We start from the raw sequence: 15,580 nt of genomic DNA on the forward strand, positions 1-15,580 counted from the left end.
CTTAGAGTGCACATTCCTAAATTTCTAACTCTGTACGTGATTGCGAGTTTAAAACTAACCAAAACCTTCTTCCTCCCCTCAGATCTGTAATGCCTCTTAGCTGGTTCCGGCTCATCAGGGATGGAGGAGAAGACTGAGGGGCAGGCTATTCAAGTGGCATCTGTGACAAAACTTCAAACCAATCAAGAGAGCAGGGGATGCTGGCTGGGGGAAGATCAGACCCAGATATGGGATGCTTTAAAGATGGAGGAGGTAAGTCAATTTGAGGTAGTGCAGTTTATCCGTTGGCAAAACTGGTGAAGTGTCAGAGCAGAGACCTGTGATCTCTCATGTGAGAGAAGATGGAAAGCCAGTGGCTGTACTTACCCACAAGTCTATGTGGCTTTGATCTGACTTGATCTCCCAGATTCTCCAGGAGTGGGAGAGGATTCCCCCAAACCCTAGGCTTGCAGTTTCTCCATCTGGAAAATGGGGGGAAAAGGATGATTGAGCTTTGTGTGAACATATAATATATGGTGGGTTGGCAATGACCTGGAAATTATGGTATTTTACTAAGGAGGAGACCCGGTTGTCCTTGTTCATGCGAGTTTGTAGTTGGCTATAGAAATCTGTTCCCTCCATGGTCAAAGCTAAGCAAAGAACGTGCCAAAGAAGATGCCTATATGGCACAACTTCCTGCCAGTGTCTTTGGCTTCCCTTGGCTCTTCCTTGAGTTGGTCAGTGGAGACTTGGGAAGAGTACTGGTGTACGAGGTGGGGGGGGCGGTGTTGGGAATACCTTAAATAGGGTTGGGATACTGTGAAACAATTCCTGGCCTTGCGGTGGCCGCCCAGCCCCTTTGTTTACTTGGAAATTGAGGAAAGGCATCTTTGGTCTAGTGGATAGAGCACAGATCTGGGAGTCAGAAGGACCTGGCTTCTAATCCTGGCTCTACCACTTGCATGCTGTTTGACCTTGGGCAAGGCATTTAACTTCTTTGTGCCTGTTACCTCAGCTGTAAAATGGGGATTAAGACTGTGAGCCCCATGTGGGACAGGGACTATGTCTAACCCGATTTGCTTGTATCCACCACAGCGCTTAGTACAGTGCCTGGCACATAGCATTAAACAGCGCAATTATTGACATTTAAATTAGGGTTCTCTGAGGGGCACGAAAAAGGAGCAATATCTTCAACTTTAAAAAAAAAAAACTAGTGAGAGAAGATTAGGCTAAGGTCCAGAGCCTCTAAGGGCTAAAGTTTTTTAATTGGCTGGTTAGCGGACACAGGCATCTGCTAGGAATGTCCCTTAGGAATGCCCCCCTTGTTAGTTCCTCCAGGAATCTCAGTCAATTAATAGTCTTTGTTGAGCCCCTACTTTGTGTCAGCATTGTACTATGCACTTGGGGGAATACAGTGTTCAGTGTGTGTGTGTTTGTGTGTGTGTGTGTAAAATGAGCCCTACTCTCAAGCAATTTGCAGTCCAGTGGGGGAGACAAATTTAAAAAGAGGAGGAAGAGGGGAATGGAAAGCTGTATAAGTGATGCTTCTCCCATCTGGAATTTAATTTTTTAATGTCTGATTCCCCCACTTGATTGTAAGTTCCATGAGGGCAGGGATCATGTCCACCTACACTGTTGCACTCGCCCAAGTGCTTAGTACAGTTTTCTTCACATATTAAGCACTTGATAAATACCATTGATAAAAATAAATGTCTAAATAGTAGAGTATCTAAGTTGGCTCTAAAGGGCTGATGGAGGCTCTGAATGCTGAGGTGGTAGTTGGAAGCATATTGCCTCTTGGAGGAGATGGAATTTCAGGAGAACTTTCAAGATGGGGAGAGTTGTGGTCTGGTGGATTTGAAGTGGGAGGAAGTTCCAGGCCAGAAGAGATGCCTGTGCAAGGAGTTAGAGGTGGGAGAGTTGTGAATAGGCATAATGAGAAGGTGAGCTTGGAAAGAGCAACAAATGTGAGTTGGGGTGAAATGGGAGAAGAAAGTTGAAGGTAAAAGGAGGAGAGCCGATGAAGTTCCTTAAGACTCAGGAGTTTCTGCTTGTTGCAGAGAGGAGGGAAGGCCCATTGGAGGTTTTTGAGGAAGAATGACGTGCAGATGGCATTTAAAGAAAAACAACAAACAAAACTCTTCAGGCTGCAGACTGTTCTGGAAAGAAAGCAGCTAATGACACAGCCCTGGGCTTAGGTGTACCAGAACATTACATTCAGGATCAAGTTTTGAGGTCTGAAATGCACACCCTCCCACTGCCCTACCCCTGTGTGTCCCTCATAATGGCCCTCCAGCAGTTAGTGTTAGGAGTTAATGACCGGGAGGGGTGGAGGGGCTGGGCTGTAACCTTGCATCATTCTGACTGCTAATTCACTTTCCTCAGTTGACAGTCATTTGAATGAGAAGAGGCCAAACCCTTGGAGAGGATAAAATGAGACAGGATCGGTATGTGGAAAGCTTTCTCTTGAAAAAGCACTAGGACGTTAGCAGCCAATCCAGGCCTGTCAGTTTGGCTCATGGTGTTGGAATGAACTGTTTTTCTGAGCTTGGCCGGCAAAGACAAAGCCTTCACTTCACCATCCAGGAAAATGTCTTTGGGCTCAAAGAGCAGTTGGAAGTGCACTTCATCTGTGGGGAGGAGAAAAGGGGGTTTCCTGAAGGTATGGCAGATATCTCTAGTCTCCACTGGGATAAAGAAAAAGCCTTTAGGGTGGAGAAGAAGTAGGGAGAAATGGTATTTTCTAGTGGGTAGAGCATGGCCTGAGAGTCAGAAGGACCTGGGTTCTAATCCTGCCTCTGCCACTTGTCTGTTTTGTGACCTTGGGCTAATTACTTAACATCTCTGTGCCTCAGTTACCTCATCTATAAATGGGGATTAAAACTGTGGGTCCCATGTGGGATATGGACTAGGTTCAACCTGATTAACTTGTATCTACCCTAGCGCTTAGTACAGTGCCTGGCACATAGTATACATTCATTCATTCAATAGTATTTATTGAGTGCTTACTATGTGCAGAGCACTGTACTAAGTGCTTGGATTGTACAGATAGAGACAATCCCTGCCCAATAAGGGGCTCACCATCATTATTATTATTAGTAAGCGCTTAACAGATACCTACAAAGGGAGGGAAGTGATAAGTGATTGAGGACAATATTGAATAATAATATCAATAACGGTATTTAAGCAATTGCTCTGTGTCAAGCACGGGGTTCTAAGCCCCAGGGTAGGTACGAGATAATCAGTTTAGACCCAGTCCCAGCCCCGCAAGGGGTTCAAAGTCTGTTGGAAGGAGGGAGGCTTAATCCCCACTTTACAGGTGAAGTAAATGAGGGCCAGAGAAGTTAGGTGACTTGCCCAAGGTCACACAGCAGAAAAGGAGCAGATCTGGGATTACTCTGACTCCGAAGGCCATGCCTTTTCCACTAGGCCACGCTACTTCCCTATTGAATCTCCTTAATTTCAAAAGCAGAGCTGCTGCTCCTGCCTTCCCAGGAGAGGCAGAGGCCCTCAGGACATGTTGAGGGGGACTACCCGACGTCTTTGCAGTCACTGCAGTTTAATTTATCCTTGGGGGTCCTGTACCAGCTCCTCAGTCCTGAGGCTAACCTAGAGGCCTTGCTAATAATATAGTACATTACAACTTTGCTGGAATTTGGAGAAATTGACAACATATGTGGACATTAAAAAAGTAATGATAATAAACCACCTTCGGAAAAGGAACCCCCACTGGGGAAATTAGCTTTTCAGCTCTTGTTTGCTTTCACAGTGGCTGCAGGCTAATGTATTCCCACCCAGGGCCACTTGGTGGTTATGGAATAGCCTTAGGCAAGAGGCAGAGGAGTCATTTTCTTGTCCTGCTTCTGCTATTGCCCCGCTTACTGTTCTCAGCATCCCCACTGTGGCTCCCACTACTCTTCCCCTCTGGGCTGATATGGGCTGGGGGCCTGCGCCGAGGATGCCAGCTCAGGGTTGGAGGGGAAGGGGATGATGGGATGGAGTTTGTTCTGGCACAGAGCCCAGAGATACAGTCCTGACCATGTCACAGGATTAGTTAGGCTCAGCACTGCTTCCTCGTTGCCGTGTAAAGATGTTTAAACATTTTGAATAGAAATGTTCGTATTCAAGTGGAAATTTGAGATAATCCAAAGTAGAAATGCAAAGCATCTGGAGCTCTTAATACTGAGGCACTGCAAGCAGAAAGGTCTAGAAACACAGATGCTAGTGAGAGTAGAAGAAGGGAGAGTTTCCGACCGGGGAAGATACGAGAGTGGGAGGAGGAGATGTATTTCTGGGAATGCCTGGAAGGAACTGAGATTTAGGGTTCAGGAAGGCCCTGGGCTGGTCAGGAAATAGTCAAAGATAATATAATGGAGACCGTCAGGTCGTAATGGAGCATAAGCTATTACATTACTGATTTCTTTTGAAATAGTCTAAAGTAGCAGCATCCGCAACCATGAGTCTTGCCAGGGCTACTCCAAGTCAGTGGGGTCAGTCCAGGCCTGTTGTTTCCATGAAACTTAGTCAGTGTAGTGACCTCCACTTCTGACTCCTCCTCTTCCTCCTCCTTGTCCTCCTCTTTTTCTGCTCATTGCCTTCTTCTCCCCTTCCTCTACTACAAGTGAGCTGGAGGACAACTGCCATCTTCACTGCCAGTGCATTGTGGGAGTTTAACAACTCTCCCTTTCAAGAAATGTTTTCCTTATTTGTAACCTCAATCTTTCCTACCCGTTTCCTCTTATTTCAGCTTCAGAGAAGATGGAAAATGGGTGGTCAGCATTCTTTGCCTGTGTATATATATAAATATATATATATATATGCACACAATATTTGAAGATATATATAGATACATACAATATTTGAAGGTATATATAGATACATACAATATTTGAAGGTAGTTATTGACAGCCCTTGAATGTCTAAATTGGAGATTCTATGGTCCTGTTTCTTCAGACATTTCTTTAGCCCTGCTTTTGGTCAAGTAGAAAGAAAACACAGCTCTGGAAATCAAGAGATTTGTGTGTTCCAGTTCGTTCAGCTGGGCCTATACCCTAAATGGTGAAGGTTTCTGCCCAAGGAACCTTGTGGAGTGAAGAGGGCCAGGAGAAGTCTTGGAATAGCTCACCCATGTGGGTGGAAAAAAGACCTCATTTCCTTCCAGGGAATTGCCTTTGGGTCATGGCCTGAGAGCCCAGTACTTGCAGTGGTCCGGTCACTACAGCCATAAAAGGGTACTGAACATCTTTGTGGGCACTATATATTATATTGCAGTCTTGCCTCCCCACTTGTATTCTGTACCCTGGAGGGAGCATGACTGGGAAGAATAAGAAGGTGCATCATCAATAGCTCTCCCCATCAGGCATTTCGAGTCCTCAAATCTGTTCCTCTGCAAAACTCATGTTTCTGAAACCTCAGGACTGAGGCGCATCCATTGTTTCAGATGAAGGTACCTTCAGCCATTACCTGCAAGTTTCTTTTTCTAATAGTTCATTATTTTTGTTGCTCTCCTTTGGCCTCTCACCAGGATTTCCACATCTCTCTGAAGTTAGGCAGTGAAAGTAGACACAGAAATAAAGTTAGGGAATGACTGTTGAGTATATTAGGATTATTTTCCATATTCCTTGAGGTCTATTCCCATTTATACATCTCAGTTTATGATCTCAGAGACACCATTACGTGCTGACTTCCACAGGATCCACTATGATTTCTGTATTTTTTTTAATGGTATTTGTTAAGGTCTTCAGTAATCCCTTAAATACCATTAAAAAAAGATAGTGCCGGACATTCTACTAAGTTAAGTTACAAGCTAATCAGGTTGGGCACAGTCCCACAGAGAGCTCATCTCCATTTTACTGAAGAGGTAACTGAAGCAAGAGAAGTTAAGTGACTTACCCAAGGTCACACAAGAGACAAGTGGCAGACCTAGAATTAGAACTCAGGTCCTTCTGACTCCCAGGTCTGTGCTCTATCCATTAGGCAATGCTGCTTCTCAGCTGTATTTTAGAGTTACTCTTGTTTTCTTCTGAAGTTTACTATCCTGCATTTGTCCCTGAGGAATCTCACTCTGTTTCTGACAGAGCATTAAGTCCTTGATTCTGGTTTATAAAAGTAATAATTGTTATTGCTTGTATTTATCAAGTGCTCCAGATATCTCAAGGTGCTTTGAAGTTATTATGCACATTAGTTATACAATGAAGTTACTCCTTTCTTTCTTTGATATCCTCTTCTTTTGCTCTGGGGATAAATATTTGTATTTTCATATGAGTTTGTCATAGTTTCACTGAGCCTGGGCTGCTTCTTAATTGGTTGCACAACAGGAAGTTAGCTCTCTAAAGTATTTTGAATTTGAATATTTGACTCCTTAGAGATTCTAAAAGAACATTAGGGTTGTTGTTGTTTTTTCAGGCCAGGAACTATTAGAGTTAGAAATCTTGAAAAATTCAAGGAGCCCAGAAATGCTTAAATTACTCCATGAAAGACGCTTAAGTTTTATAAAAACTTTAAAAATCAAGCCATAGCAGTGACACTATTTCTATCAGGGTTGTCCTCCAAGGAACTCAAAGCACTTGGCAGACATTATCTCTGCCATACACATTAACACCTTCCCCCAAATATAAAATAAATTATGTTATCAGAAAATGAATTAAAATAAAAATTGAGAACTAGACTTCTTTCTTAAAATTGTTGATGCTCCCTTGGATTGGTCAAAATATCTCTGGGACTAGTAATAAATGGAAAGGTTAGTGAAATTTTTTTTGAACCTGTAAACATTTGTATAGGTCTAAAGATTTTTTTAAATTTTAATTTGTCAGACTACATTGGTCAGTGGGCCTTACACTACCTCTAGGGCCAGTGTTGAGAATTCTTCAGAGAGAAAAACTGAGAAGTGGAGACACTAAATGGCCAACATGTCCCAAGTTGTCCAGTAATTTAGAAGCAGCAGACTAGTGATTAGAACACGGGCTTAGGAGTCAGAAGATGATGGGTTCTAATCCCAGCTCCACCAGTTGTCTTCTATATGACCTTGGAAAAATCACTTCACTTCTCTGTGTCTCAGTTACCTTAGTGGTAAAATGGGGATTGGGACCATGAGCCCCAAGTGGCATAGTGACAAAGGAATTAGACTGTAAGCCCGTCAAAGGGCAGGGACTGTCTCTATCTGTTGCCGACTTGTACATTCCAAGTGCTTAGTACAGTGCTCTGCACATAGTAAGCGCTCAATAAATACTATTGAATGAATAGGGATTGTGTCCATCCCGATTTGCTTGTATCTACCCCAGCACGTAGTACAATGCCTGGCACAAAGCACTTAACAAATACCATTATTATTATTTTTATTATAGAAATAAAATCAACATCAAATTCCCCATCCATTGTGCTTTTTATGAGTTTTTCACAGTTCCACAGGATCTGAGCAGCTTCTCCTTAATTGGTAACACGCCAGGAAGTTAGCTGTTGGGGGTGGCAGGAACCCGTATGAAGAAAATAAATGACCTGTACTCCACAGGGCTCTGGATGACCCTAAAAAGGTCTTGAAGCTGGAACTCCAGGATATTGTCTTCCTTTCCTACTGTTTCATTTCTCTTGGTTTAATATCTAGCAGTGCTTCAGACCATGAGCTTTTTGTTCCTGGCTCACCTCCGATGCACAACCACCCTTCCCCCCCTACCTCCATCCCAGAGTGACCTTTTGTCATGTATATAGAATCCTATTCTCTGAAGGAGATCATAGCAGACCTTACCATGAATACAAGTTAACCACCAAAAGGCACAGCTGGGGCATATCAGAGAGATCCAGCTACATTGAAGTTTGGAGTTATTTACAGGGACATATGCTTAGAGTTATACACAGAGGAGGGAGAGGGAATGTATACTGCGAGACCAAGTAGTTGACAGAGTTCCAGAGGAGAGGGCAGAAGAGATTTTCTTAGAGAATTCATTCCCTAGGGTAGCCAAGGACAGTCCTTTAGAACTAATAATGATAATTATGGTATTTGTTAAGCACTTACTAAGTGCCAAACACTGTTCTAAGCAATGGGTTAGATAATAAGGTAATCAGGTCGTCCCACACTGGGGCTCACACTCTTAATCCCCATTTTACAGATGAGGTAGCTGAGGCACAGAGAAGTTAAGCGCCTTGCCCAAGGTCACACAGCAGACAAGTGGCGTAGCTGAGATTAGAACCCAAGTCCTCTGACTCCCAAGTCCATGCTCTTTACATTAAGAAACGTTGCTTCTCCCATGCACCGAGAGATGGAAGAAATGGTTTTATGTAGACTGCATATGACATATGAAGGAGAGGAAGTTGGTTGGGGGAGAGGAAAGTCTGTAATTTAAGTGGATCGTGGGGAAGCACACACATCCAATTACATGACTATCCATATGGCTAATATCTTTCTAGAGAGGAATTTTTATGTAGAAGGTTTTGGGAGGAGGTTTGGGGCAATTACTGTACTACCAGTCTTTAAAGAGAGAGATGAAGTGGAAAGAAACTAACTGGGATGGAGCCTTGTCTAGTCAGAGTTGTTCTTAATGTGGCCCACCAGAGAAAGGAATGAATATTTTCTTACTGTAGAGTATTCAATAAGCGTTTCACGGATTTATATATGATCTTACTTCTAGAAAGTAGTGCTTCCTTCCCCATGGAAAATCCCATACCAGCTCAACCACTTGTCTGCTCTGTGACCTTGGGTGAGTCACTTCACTTCTCTGTGCCTCAGTTACCTCACCTGTAAAATGGAAATTAAGACTGAGCCCCCGCTTGGGACATGGACTGCCTTCAACCTGATTAGCTTGTATCAACCCAGTGCTTAGAACAGTGCCTGGCACATAGTAAGGGCTTAACAAATACCATTTTAAAAAAAGAAAATCAGAGAAAGTCTCTGCTGGGTCTGCCTCAATGACTTTAATGATATCATTAAGTAGAAAACTCTCTCTCTAGAAATGCCTCTCTAGCTTTATTTAATCGTCATTTTTTGCCTGACCAATTACCAGGCAAAGGGCATAAAGAAACTTGGGGTGGGGAAGGGAAGAATGGGGACAAATAGAAAGTTGGCCACCTCTGATCCTTAGTCCCTAAGTTGTGCTCTAGGTATCACAGCCACTAACTACCAGGGTGGCAAGATGGTGACTCTTCTAAATTAGCCCTTGCCAGTAGGCTGCCCATCCTAGCTGAGCCCCCAAACCCAGTAGTGTTCCCCTCACCCCTACTGTGCATTGGGACAGCACCAGAGGTTCCTGACCCCACTACCAGCAAAGAGTCAGGATGGCAAAGCAGTCTAAGGTGCTGCGTTTAGGTTACTGTCTCCCCTGGAGGCGTGTGATCATATCTGGTCTGACAATTTGTATCATAAATTATTTATTGCATTATTTATATTAAAATCTATCTGCCCCTCTAGACTGAAAGCTTATGTTTATCACCTCTGTTGTTCAGGTCTTCCCCAAGCATTCAGTACATTGCTTTGTACACAGTGAGTGCTCAGTAAATACCATTGATTGATTTAGCTCTGCAATTCTGTAAAGAAAGTGGTTTTGTCAGCAGGAGCTACCTCAGTGACTGCGAGTTCAATCACCATCTTGTATTGATCAAGATGGCCTGGGAAATCTAGGGCTGTGATGGCTGCTTCATTCCTAAACTCTGAGAAGGTTCAGCCAGACCTGGACAGACTCTGATTTCTTATCAGTCCAAGTCAATCCCATACATTCCCATTTTATGCAGTTTTAATGTCTCAAATAGCACAAAAATACCTAAAAGTAATCAGATAGTTGGGAGATTCTAGGAAGTTTAACACAAAATTCACTACAGTATCAACTCTTAAAATAAACTGCAGCGTGACAGTGTTTGAGTTAGAGCGGACTCGATGAGGAAACGCAGGTTGTCTCGTTTTCCGAAGAAGTTCCAATATTCTACATTTGATTGCTGCCAGAAACACATAAGGGCTTGAGGGTCAATTCCCATCACATTTGTCGAATAAGGATGTGGAAAATATCTTTCAAACACAGACGTAGGTCTGTTCTATAGAGTATGACTGACAGGATGACTGTTATTTGGGATTGATATTGGGAGGGGGAGAGGGCAGTTGTGGGGCCACCACTAAGAAGAAAAGGCAAGCATCCTCCAGCCGGGGAAAAAAATGGATTAGCAAGCCTTCTTTCAGCAGCAGTGCCCAAAAGCAAAATGGAATCCAAGATCACATGTCATCATTGTTCAGCTGAAATCAAGCTTGCTGGCGAAACTGAAGGGTAAAAGCCTTTGCTTGCCTACTGGTGTAGTTATAGCCAACGAGGTTTGTCGGCATTCCTTCCAAAGAATGCATGTCTTATTGGATTGACTCTGAGAAGCGCCCCCTGGAGAATCTAATTGTTTATGTACTCCAGGCCTTCCCGGATGCCTGGTGCAAGATTCCTTTCCATCCCAGTTGGCTGGATGGGATGGGGAGTGGGGAAGGTTAGTTCTGCTCATCTTAGTGCCTTCCACAGAGAGGAAAAACTGAAGCCAAATTAAAGCCCTTAGGAGGCACTTCTTCTTTTTCCATTCCCCCAGTCCCCTCGACCCAACAGCTGAGTAAATATATTTTTCAGGGGCTGACCTCCTTCCAAACAGAATGAAATACTTCCTCTTTGGACCATAATAATAATGATGGTATTTGTCAAGCACTTACTATGTGCCAAGCACTGTTCTAAGCACCGGGGTAGATACAAGGTAATCAGGTTGTTCCACGTGGCACTTCATCCCCATTTTCCAGATGAGGTAACTGAGGCCCAGACAAGTTAAGTGACTTGCACAAAGTCACACAGCTGACAAGTGGCGGAGCAGGGATTAGAACCTACAACCTCTGACTCCCAAGCCCAGACTCTTTCCACTGAGCCATGCTGCTTCTCCATTTGAGGGTTCTTCAGACCTGTGCACTCACCTCTCACCTCCAGGAACCCCATTGTGTAAGGAAGGGCAAGTACCATGTCAGTGATTTCAGTCACTGCAGACGCTTAGCTCCGGGATTGGGCTAGGGGAGGCACTTTATTCATTTAGTTCTTGAAGGGCACCCATCGCTTTTGTTCCTGGGTATTTGAATGAAATAAAAGCAGCTTGTTCCCAATAATACAGGGGAGAGATTATCCACCCAGCCCTCAGGCTGACTTAAAAAAAAAAAAAAGTGCCTTGCCTCCCACTCTGAATGTCAGTTTCCTAGGAGTTGACCCAGCAAGGGAATTCAAAGATGAAGACACAATATGGAACTTATGCCGCATCCAGATCCTGAGACTCCAAGAGGGCAAAGGTGATTTCTCAAGGAAACTAGGGTTTCTGGACAAGGGTCAACTTTCCAAGAGCCCCAAGTCAGAGGAGCTCCCCTCCTGCCGATGCCCAGAGACCTGTGTTTTCTTGAGGAGGCAGGTTCCATTTTACTTCCCAAGTGCTTAGCTCAGTGCACTGCACCCAGTAGACACTCAGTCCATCAATCAGTCAATCAATCAATGGTCTTAATTGAGCGCTTACTGTGGACTATGCAGTCAACTAAATCCCATTGTCTCTATTTGTCGTAGAGCACTGTTTGGGCTCCTGGAGACTTAGGATGAGGGTATAAATCAATCAGTTGCATTTATTGAGCACTTTGTGCAAAGCACTATGCTAAGCACATGGGAGAGTACACTATAACAGAGCTGGTAGACACATTCCCTGCCCACAACGAGCTCACAGTCTTGAGGGACGAGCTTACAGTCCATTCTCCTCTAAGGCAGAGGAGAATATTAGCCTTCTCCTTTGACACTTCTTGCTTAAATTTCATGTTTATCATTGTCCTGTTTGCAGAGGCAAGTCAACGTCATCCAAGAAATGCATCTGGTTGTTTGAAAAACGAGAAACAGTGAGACTTTAAAGGACTTTGAAATACATCAGGTCATACTTAAAATGCTACATCATCCCCTGTGCATTTGTTGGGTTGTTTTCATGTCTGTCTGGCATTGTAAATCTTTACATCTCAGAAGCCTTCTGATGGTTCAGCTCTTTGTACTCTTCACTGTGTATTTTTTTACTGTGAGCAGAAGTTTTAGACATGAAAGCCACTAAAATGCTTAATGGTTGCTGAGTAACTGAGGCAGACTGGGCATTGTGGGTGAGCAGATTATAATTACTTTATTATTGTTTGTAGTGCACCCTACCTACCTCACAGGGACCTTATGGAGATTATTGCCAGATTCTGGAAAGCACCTTTAGCTCTTCAAAGAAAAGCTGCCAAGTAATGGCAAAATAATCTTTCCAAATTAACCTCAGTCTTTCTGGTAAAATGCTTTGGGCTGTTCAGTGCTCCACACCCTTTGGGTGTAGAGTGAAATACTTCTCTTCTGATTGATTGACTTTTGTCTTCATAGTTGACCTTAAGATAATGTGATAAGGTGATTGTCAGGGGCTTGTCACCCAAATATTGGGAGACTTCTATGCATTTGGTTCACTGAAGTGCCATCATTGGTTGCTGGTTTGCACTGGTTTTACCTCCTTTCCTACCTACACTTCACTTCATTTTGAGTGGTAGGTTTTGGGAAGGAGTTGGGTTCTTTACTGGTGAGTGAGAAAGGGAGGCAGGTAAGGAAACCTCATTCATTAGCTTCTTTCTCTGGTGGATGGAACCAGTTGGAGGGCAGTTTAGTGGACAGATGTCAAGGAGCTTGCACAAGGCGTTTGAAACTTTGTACTGGTCACATGGACCCTGCGGAGCCAGGAGGAGGTCCGAGGCTGATCTGGGAATGATCCCATGTACCTTCAAGCAGAGAAGAAACTTAAGCCCCCGTACTGGCCCTCTTGCTGCAGGGAAGGGGAAGGGGGGGGGTGTGTGGCCATCTTGACCTCTGTGGACCTCCTTGGGCTCACCTTTGATCTAGACCCCCTCCCCCACCACACCCCAGGAGACTCTAGGAGAGTCCGGGGTGACAGCTAGAAATTCTTTTAGTCTAGACCACTTGACTGAGATCCCATGGGATTGTGAGGGCTTGTGGTGAAAGATTAAGAGGGTGGAAGTCAGGTGACAATGTTTTCTTCATTGTCTCCTCCACATCCCAGAATCAAAGTTGGCCTTTGACAGTAAGCTTCTGAGAAGATGGAAGAGAAGGAAATTGTAACTCAGAAATGCAAAAGGAAAGAAGTTAAGGAACGGAGTCTTGAAAAAAGAAAGCATGGCTGTCAGCTGTAAACTGGGTATGTGGGTGTGAAAGGGAGAAAGGATTGAGGACTCTCAGTGAGGGGTTTTTCCAGCCCTTTAGAATTGGAAAAAGCTTTTGGAAGACTTTCAAGAGGAGAGGTGATGCGACTCAGTAACTAACACAATGTTGTAAGGGTTTGAGTTCTAATTCCAAACCTACCTTAAGGATGCGATGTCTTGACTCTCCCTTGTTTTGAAGGGATGGACATTTAGGTTCATGGGATTGGGTGGGAAGAAGGGATTATAAACCAGAATAGCATGGTGACATAATTGTATTTACTCACCTGCCTCATACAAGTCTGAAGAGATTTATTCACATTCCTTTCAAAACAGGGAAAATGGAACTGAGAATCCAGTGTGGGGTTAGCCTTCTTAGCTTTTTTGGGCTTCACATTCTTAATCTTTACAATGGGTTTAAAATAAAGGATTGCAGAGTACCTTTCTTGGAAATTGTGCAATAGAAATGTTGAGGATAAATATTAGAAAAAGCCTTAGTAACCTAACTATGAAATGTTATGAATAATACAATAATAATATTACACTGTGAGCCCCATGTGGGACTCTTTGACTTGATTGTCTTGTATCTACTCCAGAGTTTAGCACAGTGCTTAGCTCATAGTAAGCATGTAACAAATACCATAATAATAACAAACACATTAAAATAATCACAAGGTTCCCTTTCTTGCCCTTAATCCATTGATTAATAATATTCCAAATTCAGCAATATTAGAAAATTGCACACCACCAGGAAAAGAGTGGCACCAAAGTACAATCAAAAGTCAATTCATAAACCTCCCCACTTCCCCCGATTATTGTACTATATTGTAGCGTATTGAGAATTCAGGATTTTTGTGCTTTATAGGCTCCAACTATGAAACTCAGGAACTGATTTTAAAAAGTTTTGGAGCAAAGGGAAGTACTTGAAGCTCTGGAAAAAGACTTAAAGATTTGAATTGAAACCAATAGATCAGAGTCCTTCTGGTTGCAGAATACGAGCTTGATACGAGCTGGGCCGTGGGAATAAAAGCTGCTGTTGTTTGCTCTCGGACCCTCTTCTCTGCGGCCCAGCAAAGCAATGAGTAACCGCTGCCTTCCTTCCCGTCACCCAGGGCCCCTGCTTCTGACGTGCTCTGTGCCTGTGGGGCCGTGGGATATTAAGTCATAAATGAGCTACCATCATGATGCCTCCATGGAAACTCACTCCGGTTCCCTGCCGAAGCAATCCCATCCATCCTGGTCTGCTTTCCTCCACCCCGACAGAACAGAGAAAAGCAGCCCACAGCATGAGACCTCCCCCAAACCTTGGGAAGACTGGTGGCTGCTGTAGTGTTTGTTGTGTGGTTGGGACTCTGAGCCACAAGGGACCTGAAATTCCGAGTCCCTCTAGCCACAGCACTGTACAGATTTTAGTTTTATGCAATCTCTTTGTCCTTGCCTTTAATGCTTTTAGGTGTTTTCATCACTCCTGAATATAAGCCCCACTTATATTCTTATATTCTTGAATTGTGAGCCCCTTGAGAGTGAGTAGCCATGTCTAATTCCCACCTATGTATTCTTTCCCAGTGCTTCATACAGGGCACAGCACACAATAAGTGCTTAATAATTCCTGCCTCTGACCTGGAATGCCCTCCCTCCTCAAATCCAACAAACAATTACTCTCCCCCCCACTTCAAAGCCTATTGAAAGCACATCTCCAAGAGGCTTTCCCAGACTAAGCCCCACTTTTCCTCATTTCCCACTCTCTTCTACATCGCCCCAACTTGCTCCCTTTGCTCTTCCTACTCCCCCAGCCCCACAGCACTTAGGTATATTTCTGTAATTTTATTTATTTGTATTGTCTGTCTCTCCTTGACTGTGAGCTCACTGTAGGCAGGAAATGTCAGTGTTTATTGATGCACTGTACCTTCCCAAGAGCTTAGTACAGTGGTCTCCACACAGTAAGTGCATAATAAGTAGGATTGAATGAATTTAATAAATACTGTTACTTGTATTACTGCTAGTTCTAGAAAAATGCCTTTTAAGCACTTGGTAAAGACACTTCAGCTCTAGAGGGATCCAAGTCTTGACCTAGGCTCTGGAAACCATCATTTATGATCTACTAATCACTGGGAAGAGGAAACCAATAATTGTGACCAAAGTCAGCAGAGAACAGAAAACATTCTGGAGCTGCTTTACTTTACATGGGGGTATGGAATTTAGCATCCTTCAGGAGGGTCTCAATTTAATTAATTATGATATCATTAAGCATTTACTCCAATCCAAATAGTACTATCTGCTAGGGTAGATCCAAGATCTAAGACTTAAATAGTTATATGGTCAGATAGAGGGGGCCAGGACTACATAAACTAGTCTCCCTCCCCATTAGATTCTGAGTCCCATGTAGAACAGGGACTGTGTCTGACCTGATTAACT

General features: G+C 43.6%; 1 protein-coding gene across 3 annotated transcripts in view; it reads left to right on the plus strand.

Annotated features, from left to right (window-relative positions):
- The window catches only part of RGL1 (ral guanine nucleotide dissociation stimulator like 1), a 164,802-nt gene that overhangs the window by 43,964 nt on the left and 105,258 nt on the right, over nucleotides 1–15,580 (plus strand). For all 3 annotated transcript variants that reach the window (XR_003765116.2, XM_029080699.2, XM_029080701.2), the window contains exon 3: nucleotides 83–252. Coding sequence is in view for 2 of the 3 variants with exons in the window: in XM_029080699.2 (XP_028936532.1) it covers nucleotides 121–252 (132 nt within the window). In the remaining variant the exon portion in view is untranslated. The remainder of the gene's footprint in view (nucleotides 1–82; nucleotides 253–15,580) is intronic.

Source organism: Ornithorhynchus anatinus, chromosome 16 (genome assembly GCF_004115215.2).
Source record: "Ornithorhynchus anatinus isolate Pmale09 chromosome 16, mOrnAna1.pri.v4, whole genome shotgun sequence".
In the NCBI taxonomy this organism is placed as follows: Eukaryota; Metazoa; Chordata; class Mammalia; order Monotremata; family Ornithorhynchidae; genus Ornithorhynchus; species Ornithorhynchus anatinus.